The sequence below is a fragment of the Eurypyga helias genome, unplaced genomic scaffold, assembly GCF_000690775.1.
Source record: "Eurypyga helias isolate BGI_N326 unplaced genomic scaffold, ASM69077v1 scaffold8506, whole genome shotgun sequence".
Classification (NCBI taxonomy): domain Eukaryota; kingdom Metazoa; phylum Chordata; class Aves; order Eurypygiformes; family Eurypygidae; genus Eurypyga; species Eurypyga helias.
The window spans coordinates 1-13,508 of NW_010257198.1; the positions used below are offsets into that span (position 1 = coordinate 1).

Here is a 13,508-nt window from a genome sequence, read left to right on the forward strand (position 1 = left end):
CTAATCCCGGCGGCCCCGGGGCTGTCACAGCCGTGACGCGACGGAAACACACCGGGCACAGCCCCGGCCGCTGCAGGCCCTCACACAGCTGTCGGGCCCAACCAGCATAAAAGCCATTAATGATCTCGCAGGGCGTCCAACTCGAAGCTCGGTAGCCAAAGGGATTTTAACTGGTAGCTCATTTCCTTTCAAAGTCGTAGAATCACAGACTGGTTTGGGTGGGAAGGGAGCTTAAAGATCATCCAGTCCCACCTCCTGCCATGGGCAGGGACACCTTCCACTAGACCAGGTTGCTCCAAGCCTCATCCAGCCTGGCCTTGGACACTTCCAGGGATGGGGCATCCACAGCTTCTCTGGGCAACCTGTCCCAGTGCTCCCCACCCTCTGCGGGAAGAATTTCTCCCTGATGTCCCATCTCAATCTCCCTCTTTCCATTTAAACCCGTTACCCCTTGTCCTGTCACTCCCTGCCCTTGGAAAAAGTCCCCCCAGCTTTCTCATAGCCCCCCAGGCACTGGAAGGGGCTATAAGGTCTCCCCAGAGCCTTCCCTTCTCCAGGCTGAACCCCCCAACTCTCCCAGCCTGTCCCCACGGCAGAGGGGGTCCAGCCTTCGGAGCATCTCCGTGGCCTCCGACTACCCTTCAACTTCGGGAGGTTTATCAAGATCTTCAACTGTCAGCAGCTGGGAAAAGCTGTTTGTAAATCCACAGGCCTGTGGCAGGCCATGCAACCTGAACAGGCCTTTCAACCTGCGCAGAGGAACTTAGGCCCTTCCTTCAGAGACAAGTTACATCCACTTTTGACGCCAGAGATTACTGACACTTCTGCCCAAAACATCCCAGCAAAGAGTTATTTTTGACTCGGAGTGCCAACAGCTCTCACTCAAACCCATGTACTCGGGATACTCCCAACTGCCACAGCAGACACAAAGATGTCCTCGGTATAAATTAAAACTGGCTAAAAACAACTGAAAGACTCCAAAGGAATGGAGATGTTGGTGGCTCAGGCTGAGGCACCAGGCAAAATATCAAAATGTGGTTTTTAAACACAGAAAAATGGTTCACGGTGGAAGTACCGAATCACTGTATTAAAACCTGGGCCTCAACTTTGCAGATGAGATTGTCACCACTCAGACTTTATGCTCGTATGTAGTTCAGTGCTGGAAAACCAGGAAAGAATCCCAACCCAGGTCGACTGGGAAAGAGCCTCCAGGAGACCTGTGCACGTCCCTTTGTTTTTCAGAGCTTTGTGTAATCTGCAATCTGTCCCCGTGTTTAGAAAACAGTTCTGTGCTGACCAAGACAACAAAGCAGCTCACTTGACGTTGTCTCCGTTCTCTATATTTAGGCTCAGAGCTGGCAGCCCTCTACCTTCACCATGTGGTTATCAGGGGAGCGTCTGCGAGGGGCCAGGGGCGTCCGTTCTGCCAGCGGCGGGAACCTCCCGAAGAAGAGCCCCAAGTGCCAGAAAAGGGATCACTCACCTCCGTAATAGAGTCCCGTGGCGGTGCACATTCGCCACTGTCCCTGCTACATTAGCTGCACATCTGAACGCTGACGTCTGCAATCTCCTGGGGCTCCAGGGACCTGACCATCACCATGTTTACGTGGCCAAATTGGTCTCCCCCGACATACTTCAGACAAACTCCCGGGGGCCACGCCTCTGTCCCTGGGATTAAACAGAAGAAAGAATTATTGACAGTGCACCAGGAAAAGCTTTGTGTCTGTTTGTGTAAGATTGGATGAAACACGCTTATTAAAACAGTTGTGCAATTGTTGAAGAGTCAAAGGAATACCAAGACACATAACAGCCAGCAATGGATGCTGAAGGAGAACACAGTTTCCAGACAAGGCTTAATTGGTCCATTCTGAGACCAGCAGGACAATTTACATTTCTATTTCAATAATCTCTGAGTCTTCTTTACCCAGAAAAACCTCTCAAAGTCACAGTGTAACGGCTGCAAAAGAACCAACATGCACATGTGTTTTACCAGTGCTAGAGACAAAGATGAGGTCAGGCCAAGGTGGGTTTTTTCTCCCTCCTCATTTCTTTCTGCCTCCCTACACATAGCTCCCGAGCCACGCGACATCGAATACAGGTTAATAATAGAGTGCTGGAAACATTTTCTTTCAGGGATTCATTCTTTAAGCCTGTTAGCAGCTGCCAGAGGAACTAATAGTTTGAACTACAGTCGAAGAGCCAGGTCTATTTTCTCAATGGATTTATTTCCCTTCTTGCTCCAACCCTTGTGCAAAGGTGGAAAGAATTGCGAACATAGGATTTGTTTGTGGAGATCAGTGTTTAGACTGCAGATACCGGGGCTGACAGCATGACCTGGCAATCTGTGGAGATACAGAAAACAGTTACAGCACGCAAGCACAGCCATCTCCACCAGAGATAACAAGTACTGGCACTAACAAAAAGGAAAGTGCTTCTGAGACTCGTGAAAAATCCATTTAGCAGAATCTTTTGCTTCTTCCCCAGTTATGTGACACAACTTAGCCAGTGACTTTAAGAATACCTGCTCCTTGGTTAAGGTTGATGGAAACAGCTCAGGAAAGTCTGAACCACCAAGAAGCTTGGGATCACTCTGTCTAGTCTGAGACGAGGATGGTGGATGCTGACCTATCCTTAGGTTACCCTAAAGAGCATCCTTTGCAACAGCTTGCCTACTAACTTAATCCCGGCAGATACTTTAGTGAAGACATGGCAGGGACTGGTTTTCTAGTCCAGTCCTCATCTGTGGAATTCATATCCTAGCAAGGAAAGCACGATGTGAACCAGTAACGTGGAACATTCGGAGTGGGGAATATCCTCACAGTTGGAAACGGTGCTGAGCCAGGAAGGTCTTCAGAAGAGGAGCCAAGTGACTAGCTGACCTCAGACTATGGCGTGTGGGAGTCGAGTATGAAACCTCATCTGAAAAGGTTGGCAGCAAAGCAACACGGTCCACTTTTAATAATTTATGTGATTTTTATTGGGTCTAATGGCTTTAGGCTTGCAAGGTGCCTAGAATGCTGCAACTGATAAGGCCCATAAAACGAAATTATGATTATGTCATTCTATTTCAGTACACTCATCTCTCAGGAGATAAGTTGTAGTATCTGTCCTGCAGAGCCAGCAGCAGCTGGGGGTAGAGTGGGAAGAGGAAATAAGTCTTAAATCCTGCTGCTCTTTCAGCAATGGTTCTACTATACAAACTGGTCTTTTGGCAGACAAGCCAAGCACCGTCCTGGAAGATATCAGAACAGAGCACTGTTTTTTAATAACACATATGAAGACCTGACCGAACCTAGCTTACTGCTTGCCTGTTTAAAACTGACAATCTCAGAGCTCTGCTTGTCATACTTGTCAAACACTAAATGCTCCGGTGACACATGCCTCAGGTATTTCGTGTTTTAGAACTGAAGTCATTTAATCAAAGGTTCCTGTAGAGCTGTTAAAACCTTGGCTTTGCTTCAGTTATCTACCTAACAAGCAGATATTATCTGGAAACACTATAGTCCTTTGATACTATACCTTAATTAAACCATAAAATGGTTTTTCAATACTACAGTCCTCCTCAAACTGCACAGTCGTAACACAGTGAGAAGTTGCATTTATTTAAAACATGCCTCAACAGTATGGTTTTAACAAGATCTGGCCTCCAGCACCACTGCTATATTCTTACTTACATCTGTATTGTAAGACATAAGAAGTCAGGCTTTAACCCACACAGAAGCCAAAACAAATGTTGGCCTTGCCAGGATCTCCTAATTCAAGATTAACTCACTTTTCTCATTTCAGAAGGCCCATGAATTTCAGAAGGTCAAACATTCCAAGAACAATGAAACATTGCTCGAACTAGGATGTTAAATTAAGGTTGGATTTGCATGCTCAAAAGTACATCAAAGGAGTCTGAAAGGGGCAAGATAGGGGTGTAGTCATAACACACACAGATTGAGATACTAACAGTGGAGAAACAAGATGTAAACCTTAGTACATTTGTAAGGCCTGTACTATTTGAGACAGTTATAAAAAAAAAATCTTACTCAATCTTCCTCATTACTGGAGGGAACTAGATGATCTTTAAGGTCCCTTCCAACCCAAACCATTCTACGAGAGTCACCTTTCCACTGCACCAAGTCAAACAGACATGGAAAAAGTACACTGAAATAATTAAGCCCTTTCTCTACATTACAGCCTTTATAAATTAGCGTACTCCCAGCCACCCACTCTCTTCTCACCTCTCACAACCTGATAAAATACTCTGAGGTTGTTAGTATGGTCTTAATCTCTGTTACACTCTGATATTCAGCACAAACCTGTACAGCAGTCGAGTACTGCAGTTATTTGCAAGTAGAAATACTAACACAGCTGAACTTGATTCATGATGATTCAAGACACTATACCTTGTTGTGCCATCATTCTTCTTCACAAAAGTGCAAGCAGGTCAATTAAATTCAGACACACAGCTTAAACATCCATGCAACATCCTGTCATTGCCCACACTTGAAGACAAGGTATTCCTCTATGCATCCATGGATCTCATTTTTCCCTCTGACTGCATCCCAGCAGAACGAGCACTGACAAGGTATTTTGCCCTGTCTCACTTCCTGGATCCCTGTCACTGTTTTGACTTATTTCATACTGGAATGTGGTCTCTCCAGCCTTGTGTCCTCTCAAAGCACGAAAAAGTAACTCTGGCAAAAGCATAAAGGGTACCTGCCATATCATCCTTGCATAGCTACCTCTTCTCAGAGTTAGATCATTGCATCACTGCCTCCACAGAGGACACAGCTCTGCAGAGAGACGAATGACTGAACGACAGAGATGATCAGAGCAATGGCAACGAATTAGTGATAATACCCAGGCTGGTCATGAGCTAAAAGGCTTTGAGATTAAAAGGAATCTCTTCGCTGTCTTAAAAACTTATTCCACTTGTTTGCATCAGGTGATCAGAAGCATGACTAGCTAAGGATTCTTAACCTATTTTCAGATCCAACTACTTCCATTAAAAAAGAAAATCCACAAAACAAAACAACAAAACCCCCAAACCCCTGCACTTCAATTTCTTTTACCTGCCTCTTCCTACTGAATGTTCCCAGAGCTTTTGTGTGGTGACACAGGAACAAGACTGAGGTACTAAGTGAGCTGCACATCCAGCCACAAACTGTGCCAGCGTAAGAAAGGGAACACGCACAGGCTGGCAGGTCACCCCCTTCAGTGGCAGGGTGGCTCTATTCCATGTTAAGCACGCACAAACATCCTGCCTTAAGCCAGCATCTCTTCCACCGATCTGCCATCCCATAACACACGCTACACGGGGCTGGCTACAGTCTAAGTGCCTTACCTGTGTTTTGTATCCTCCATGTTTTTGTAAACTGGGTATCAGGAGGGATGGACTCTCCTTCGCCTATGGTGACATCTTCAACAAAGGACATGGAGGGTACGTTGATATTTGGACTCTCAAAATCATAGTAGGCTCCAATGGCGGCTTGTAGATTCCTAGAAAGCAAAAAAAGCAGATTACAACCTCAAGTACAGGTGGCTCAGGTCCTTTTCACAGATTTACATATGTCATCCTAAACAGTTAAGCAAAACCATTTATTCAGGCTATATTAGCTCTGCTGCTCACGGTTTTTAGAAGCTTTTCTCTCTATCACATATGGATTCTTCAAGATAACGGAGCTCAAAATACAGCCTTTTACTTGCCAGGGACACTATTTTTTAGGTCACTTTTTTACTCTGTTTCTTATTTGCACTGGACATCTTGGAACTGAGTCTTGGAGACCTCTACCCCCTTAGCTCTTTATAAAATCTGCCGAAGAGTTCAAGAGATGCTGCTGCAGAGCACTTTCCTCAGTATGTAAACAAGAGGTGTTTCTTTACACCAGCCTTGTTTTCTGAGCTAATTGCAAAAGGACTGAACCTCTTAGTTTTATTTTGGCAGAAAAGGTCCACAGGAGCACAAGCTGAACAAAACACAAAGAACACTCTCACGATAACTCTCAGGGCCAAAGGGCATCAGTAGCTACGGATAATAACTCAAGCCGTGCTGCCTTTGAAACATATGGTCATGTATGAGCCACGAGTACGCTAAGATGTTTATTAATCATTAAAGTGTCTGCTCAGCTCTGGATAGTCACAGCTCAAAGGAACTTATAAACCATCTGAGTCAAAAGTTCTTACTGAACAAAGACAAATGACAGTGGAAGTCAGTGAGATATTAAGGGCATTTGGAAAGCCACAAATGCTATTGATTCCTGAGCCGTGGTGAAGCTGAAACTCATATGGTAATTAATTTGACAAGAGGAGCAGTCAAACAGGAAGAGGATTCATGAGTCTTACCTGCTGTTCCATGACACACTATTAAGTTATTATGTAAGTGTTTGGCAAGTCATGCAATTCCTCTGTTTACACGTCTGTGAGGTTGTGGCCCTAACTTACACGTTGTGAGTTGGTGCTATGAGAATGGAGATGATTAAAATTGCCCCAAAAGCAATGGGCAGTAACAATTGTGTTTTACTCATGATTACAAAAAAATCTGTGTTGTCCTTCTGAGCAGGACGGGGGGGGGAAAAACCAAACCCACAACTTCAGGAAATGGGAACCACTACCTAAAACAAAGTCATGCAGAAGGCTAGTCAGAAGCTGCAGGGATATATCGAGGGTTTGTATTGTGTGGAGGAGTGTCATGTGTCTAAACCAAAGCCAGAAAACCAAGGTGAAAGCAAGAGAAACATTTGCAGCGTGACCCAGAGAAAGAGCAAACATAGGGCTTTTTGGACAGCTTGCCAGCTGGAAAGAGACTCGAAACGGTGAGCAAGGAAACAGCCTCCTGTTCAATTCCTACAGTGTTCAAGGGAAAAATAAATCAAACCTTCTGGATAAAATCAGAACTGCATAGGAGAAGGATCACTGCTTTCTCCTCACAGAAAAGACAGGACCCAAAATGTGGTAGCTAACAGCACTGGAGCTTGGGTCAAAGAGGGTAATAGCAGTATTGGGCCAACCTGTGAGCCTCCTAAACAACAGATGTATCAGTTTGGTAATCCATCAAACCACAGAAGATAATCACCGCAGGAGTTACTGACATCCTGCTAAGACTCCCAGAGCACAGCCAATGCCTTTGGAGGCACCGGAGGAACGTTCTGCACAACAGGGCCCCGGTGATCGATTGGCAAATTCAGCAAACCGAGGCCTCCAGCGAGACCTTTCACCATCAACACGGAACGGACTTTGATACAATGGGGAAACAAAAGAGCCACCATGTAAGATTTCCACACCGAGAACAATGAATTTCAGACCAGAAGCCATTATTCAGCTTGAGGCATTTTCTACTTAGGAGTGTCAGGGCTATATTTAATACAGCCAGCTCAGTCAAATGCTACAGGAAGGGTGCATGTCACATTAGCCAATAAATAAGAGACAAATGCTCAGTTTTACGTCACCAACCGCCTGTTGCTTATACACTGCACAAGATTTACATAACTCACAAGGGGGCTGTGCCAAGAGACTCCTGTGCGCTCAGCCAGCTAACACTATGATCTAGAGTTTACTTTTCACCAGGATTTCTTCCTGCATTACAGCAATCCAAGGCAAAAGGTATCCTGAGAGCTACAGGAGACAACAATACAGCTCTTTCTCTTCCTAAGTCACTACTACGTAAATACATTTTCAGACACACCACAACATCTTCTGAGTTATGATTCTGGAATCAGTAGTAATGACGTTTTATTGACATAGAGAGGAAAAAAGAAAAGTTCCAAGGGGAAGATTGCTACTGTAGTTCTTTGTAAGGCAGTCTGCAGTGGTTTTTTGTTTGCTTGGCTGCAAACAGGCTTCAAAAGGTAGTGGGCTATTTGTGCACACAGGCCCTCTGCCAACTCTCTTCCCCTCCCTGTGTCATATTTCACTGCTTGCTTTGCCATTGGGAAACAACTCCAGTCCTCTGCAACATTTAGTTAAAAACTAACTAAAGAAGAACACACGCCGGAAAAATCAGATTTGCCACCCTTTTGCGATGAGATATTTACAAACCAACCTTCCTGCTCCCACTGTTCTGATGAATGTGCAGTAGGGTTCTGTTTGGAGCAAGCCCTTTTGTATGTTCGGATATATCTTGGCCTTCCCACTAGAGAATTAAAAAGAAGCTTCCAGAAACTAAAGAGAAATCGAAAGTGGCAAGAGCCAAAGTCAGGATGACAAAGCAAATCTGACTTAAGTTCAAGCTCTTTGACACAGACGACCCTAAGAGATAGCCGCTGCGAGGCTGTACGGCACCGCTATGCTGCAAGAGATACCCACAGCGCTCACATTTTAGTCATGTTCTCTGCTTACACAACCAGCAGCCTATCACTGCTGGCTTTGTTTCCACTCTTGGTGCTCCCCCTCCTTCCCTGCTCCCCAGAAAACCCAAGTGTCAGCTTGAATGCAGTACTTTGCCTGGGAAAAATGAGTGCCCTTTGCAGAAGGAAACTATGTGCAACCTGATTAATTGCAGGTTCTTGGACTACGCGGCACACTTCACAGCTCTGCCTCTCTACTGTACACGTAATGCTGGTGAGCTTTATAAGCAAATTTCAAGAGAGAGATGGCTTCAAGGTCAAACACAAGTAAGGCCCTGAAATATGCCATGTATATACATTTTTAGGTCTTGACCCGTGTGTCCCAGTTGTAACTGCGTAGCACCAAGTGCAGATACTGCTAGGACAGGAATGAAGTCAGACCTCAGAGGACAGGGTTATCATCTTAAGGCTTCTGCTTACACATCCATGTCTGATTTGTTTTACTCCTCCTAGGTGTGACTTGCACCACACTATCCCTTTGCTCTCTGCCATAGGAGATAAATTACTATTATAACCAACCACCTTTGAAAGGAGGATGAGCCGTGCCAAATCCAGGCAGGGTCATTTACATGACTGATCTCTCCTAATTACAGGGATGGCCATACATCTCTTTCTTAACACAGCCCTTCAGGTGTCAGGCCCTCCTTACCTTTCCCAAATTAAGCAATTTCTCCATTTTTAGAGCAGTCCTGGACTGCAACAGTCTGTAGCTCAGTTGTACTTACAGAGCAGGTCTGACAGGATTTAGCCTCAAGCTCCTGAAAAAGCCTGCAAGCAGCAGTCACCCCAGTGACCAGTGCGCCTACTTAAAATCAAGACTTTGGTCTCAATTTTAGTCCTAAGAACAAGATTCTGGAAAGGGAGAGGGGACAAGGCAGCCAATAAAGGTTATTGCTCCACATTATCAACCAAATCCATTCTAACAATGGATATCCCTCTCCTTCCTCTCCAAGGGCATCCCATGATTCTTACATGTCAAGTGCTTTTCCAACTAAACACTACCCACAGAAAAGTGTTCCTTTTCAGATCAATTCTGCTCTGCTGCTTTGTTTCAAGCCTCAAGAGCTAAATTACAATAGTGAAGTTAAAATCTTCTCTGCTAATAGCTCTGGAGATGTCCCTTAACAACTCTTAAGTGTTTGCAAAGAGGTGGTTTATCTTGAGCCATTCTTTCCCTTCCCCGTTTTTTTTTCAAGACAGCCTTTTGTTATGTTAAACCAATATATTTAGACAGTAATTACTCCCAATTAACTAGGTCACCACGCAGTATTCAAAAATAAAAGAAACTCTTCCAAATCAATTCACAAACTAGAGGCCTCCTCATACATCCTCGCTGTTTTGCAAACAAAACGCAATATATGGGCAATTGGAAGTATTTTTTATTCAATCAATCAGATTGTTGTTTGGGAGAATGAGGAAAGAGAAGCACCGAGGCTTACTCATAGCAGCCTTATGTAAAGCCGGGCATATGCACAACACCTAATCCTTCTGTTCCCAATAAAACGTCGGATTCTTTCAACAAAGGTTAGGCATCTTGGAAGGAAAGCAATACAAACAGCTCATCCTAACAGAGACAAGGGACATCAGAGGGCTGGCCAACACAACAGGCAGAGGGAAAGTGAACCGGGGGCACGGTCTACCTTCCCACACACCTCTCCCACCACCCACCGTGTTGGCTGACACGAGGAATGGCATTTTGCTTGTTTGCAATCCACCAGCTTGAAGAGCTGAACTCTAAAAAATGCTTTATGTTGTGCAGGTCGATTGTCTGATCTACGTGGGGACACACAAGAATTGCACTCCAAAGTAACATTTACAGTAGAAAGCAACAACTTAATGTTAACCATAAATGTTACAGGAATCTCTAAGTTTTTATTTATTGCCAAGTTATTCGATTAAAGACAATTTTTTTTTAAGGAAAAGATTTTTCGGGAGTAAAAATCCAAGTAAAATCCAACCTTAAGCTCAAAATCTAGCACACAAATTTTTCTCTTACTAGCTCCTGCCCCTTCCTACAGGCACACCACCTATCACCAGCTAACGGGCGAAAGCTTCCAGCGCTCCGATTCTCCTGAGCCCTCAGGAAAAGCGAAGGCTGGACTTCTGCATGCAACACCGAGTCAGCCTTCGATCCAGAATTTCACACAGGATGTAGCCCTTAGATCATACACGGACAGCAAGTGGAGGACATTTATTAAGTCAAGTAGAAAACACTGACAAATGGCCTCAGTCACTCCGTTGTGCAGAGCAACTGTAATAAAGTGAATGCCAGGTTTCATTTCTCTCCCTCTGTGGAGAGAGGGAAAAGCCAGGCAAGTGTCCAAGCCGTAATGTATGTTCGTTGCGTGTCCTCAGCGCTCGCATACGGAGCAATATTTTGCCATGAGAAGTCAGGTGTTATTCTCCTGGAAACACGCAATGCAGAAATTGAGCAGTGATATAGAAGTACAATAAAAATCTCAAGCCCGTAATATGGTAGTAGAACGCCTTGTAGGCTTTCCATACCTGCACTCTCCACCTTTACAGACCTTCCTGTGAATTCTCCAAATGCACCCAGGCACCGTAATACCCCATAAGATGCCTATTGTTATAAACAGAAAGAAACGTGCAAGGTAAATAGTGCAGCAGCAGATGGATAATTCCTCACTCCTAAATAATGGAACATCTCTACGTGATACAGGAGGGAGAGACTAAAAATGTACATGGAGGACAGCCAAATGAGGCAATCCTAAGTCCACTCTTTTTGACTCTGTCTCCAGTATGTTCTTTGGATTTTATTTGCTCCAGCTACTGGAGAACTGGACTGACAATACTGCGGGTTAGGACATCGCACTGCTATCCTACTGCTCCTCGAGCCTCAAAGCCGTGAGAAACCAAAGGGGGTGGGGAACAGCAGCTCATTACACCACAGGGAAGCACTTTTACCTGGAGCTTTCAACTCAAACATTTTCAATAGAGATGACACGTGGCAATTAAGTGGAAAGTCTCAAGATGTTGTGAAGGGCTGGAATTTTAATCAGCGAAGAGCTTTCAACAGACATCACTGCAGAAAGCAAAATTTGTGTATCAGTTATCTTCGTTCTTGACCTCTCTTACGCTAAACCATGAGGTTGGGAAACTACCTTAGAAGGTGTACAACGATTCAAAAGGACCACTGAGGGAAGTTGAAAGCTTTAAGCTGACACAGCTGAAGGAGGAGAGGGGAAAAAACAAAAGAGCTGGCTAATTTGAAGCTTATGTATTTTCTCACATTAAGCCACAGAAGAACATTTCATTGTCTCAGCTGAAAACAGCCCGTTCCAAACACAAAGTGGGATGTTCCAGGGAGAAGACAGAAACCTGTGGTGACTAGAAGCAAAGCTGTACACCATGCAGGGGCAGCACAAGGACAGAAACGGAGAAGCCACAGAAGAGGCACACCATTTTTTCAGCACACCCCAAACCACCAAAGGAAATCACTTGCCTTTAGCAGGCTTTTACCTACCTACCAGCAAACACGTTGGCAGCCGAAGCATTTTCGCGGTCCCTGCACTCACACTGTGCCTCGCCAAAGGCCGGCGTGCGGTCTGAATGACAGAACCAACACCATGATGCTGCCGTAAGCACAAATCCACACAGCTCCCCCCGCCCCCCAGCAGCTGAACCCCAAAAAGCAGGTGGTGAGGAGCTTTGAGTGTGGGGTATTTTGAGAATGTCACAGCGGGAGCTGCTCCTTACTTGCTGCCACTGAACACGGGCAACAGCTCTTCCCCGCGGAAAGTAAACGAGAGCTGCCAGTACGCGAAGGATCCTGTAACGGCTAATTCCTCAGCATAAACCATGTCACCAATCTATAATTGTCTGCATTAAAGTAAAGGGGGATTAAGCTACAGAAACTGTCTGAGAACAAGTTCAGGCATGTAAGGCAGGCCAGCTGGCCTAAAATCGTATTGTACCCAATTCCTTGGGCTACAGTTGTCTGCTTACTGTTCCCTTTCACACGCACCTGATTTTTAAGTGTTTTGCAACCTGAAGAAAAGCATAATTATTGTGTGTTCTACAGTTAAAAATACAATATATTTAAAGTCTATTTTTCATTCAAAATAATCAGGTCAAATATTTGAGTTATTCCTGAGAATAGGTGTTTGCTTTTTTTTTCCCCCCAATGCAATGAATAAAAGCTGTCCAAGAAACCATTTTCCAATTGTTTAATCCTATAATTATGTTATTTTTAGTAGCATCAGGGGACAGTTATGGACACCAGAGATGCAACACTACAATAGTTCATATGTACTAAGATGACATCCAGTATGCTTTAAGTTAGCCACAATGGATTAAGCAGTTTAACAACTATTTTCCGCTCCCCAGCCATCAGGCAGGAATGACCCTATGTACACTGCTCAGCAGTGGCCACCGCTCAGAGGCTGCCACTCTGTTCTGGCATTTTGGCAACTCCCTCAGGAGCCACTAGACACATTTCCCTGGTGCCTTTTCTGCCTGTACGGACAACAGTGCATCAAATGTTTGAGAGGAAGAAGGCCATCAAGTTTAAATCCGCAAATTCCCTCTTCTGTACTACTAAACTCGATCAAAACCCACATGATCTTCTAAACCAAGTGCTTCACCTTTCTCACCACAGTTCAACTGGTCACCACATACAAATAGTAGTAACTGGAGTCATATTAAGATGTAGGTCACTTAAAACAATTCCTGTATCCTGAGACACTTAAGAATACAAGATTGTTTTGCTTTTATCACCTGATCTAGGAAGAAGAGAAGCAAAGAACTTCCCACCCACCACGATCACTTCCCTAAGAGAAGCCAGGAGTACTGAACTAACCTAACGACTTTCCAGGGAAAAAGGATTGACTAGAAAGCTCAGCTCTCAGGTTTCCTGCCTCCTCCAGGACATAGGGATTCCCCCCACTGCCCTCTCGAAAGGAGTATCAAGACTAAGCTTGAGATTTATACAGAGCACTGGGGAAGCCTTCCTCGGCTTTATCTGAATGTGGATTAGCAAAAGGGAAGCCAGAGGAGTCCCACAGCCTGAGACAAAGAGCAGAGAAACGGGCAGAGGGACCCCTGAACTCCTCTAAGGTAAAGCGCACACAGCACAACTCCCCGCTCAGATGGCATTACCATCATCGTGGCAAATCCAACACACGGAAGAAGGGTTTATATTGATTAGTTCAGGGAAAG

General features: G+C 44.8%; 1 protein-coding gene across 1 annotated transcript; it reads right to left on the reverse strand.

The window, feature by feature from the left end:
- Positions 1–1,483: 1,483 nt before the first annotated feature.
- Positions 1,484–12,151, reverse strand: LOC104511350 (uncharacterized protein C6orf106 homolog; the record flags this gene model as incomplete). Its single annotated transcript, XM_010153924.1, is given in 4 exon segments — positions 1,484–1,537; positions 1,540–1,668; positions 5,333–5,487; positions 12,048–12,151. Coding segments are annotated over 4 exon segments (442 nt in total), but the record flags the coding sequence as incomplete, so codon positions are not given.
- Between the last annotated feature and the right edge of the window lie 1,357 nt (positions 12,152–13,508).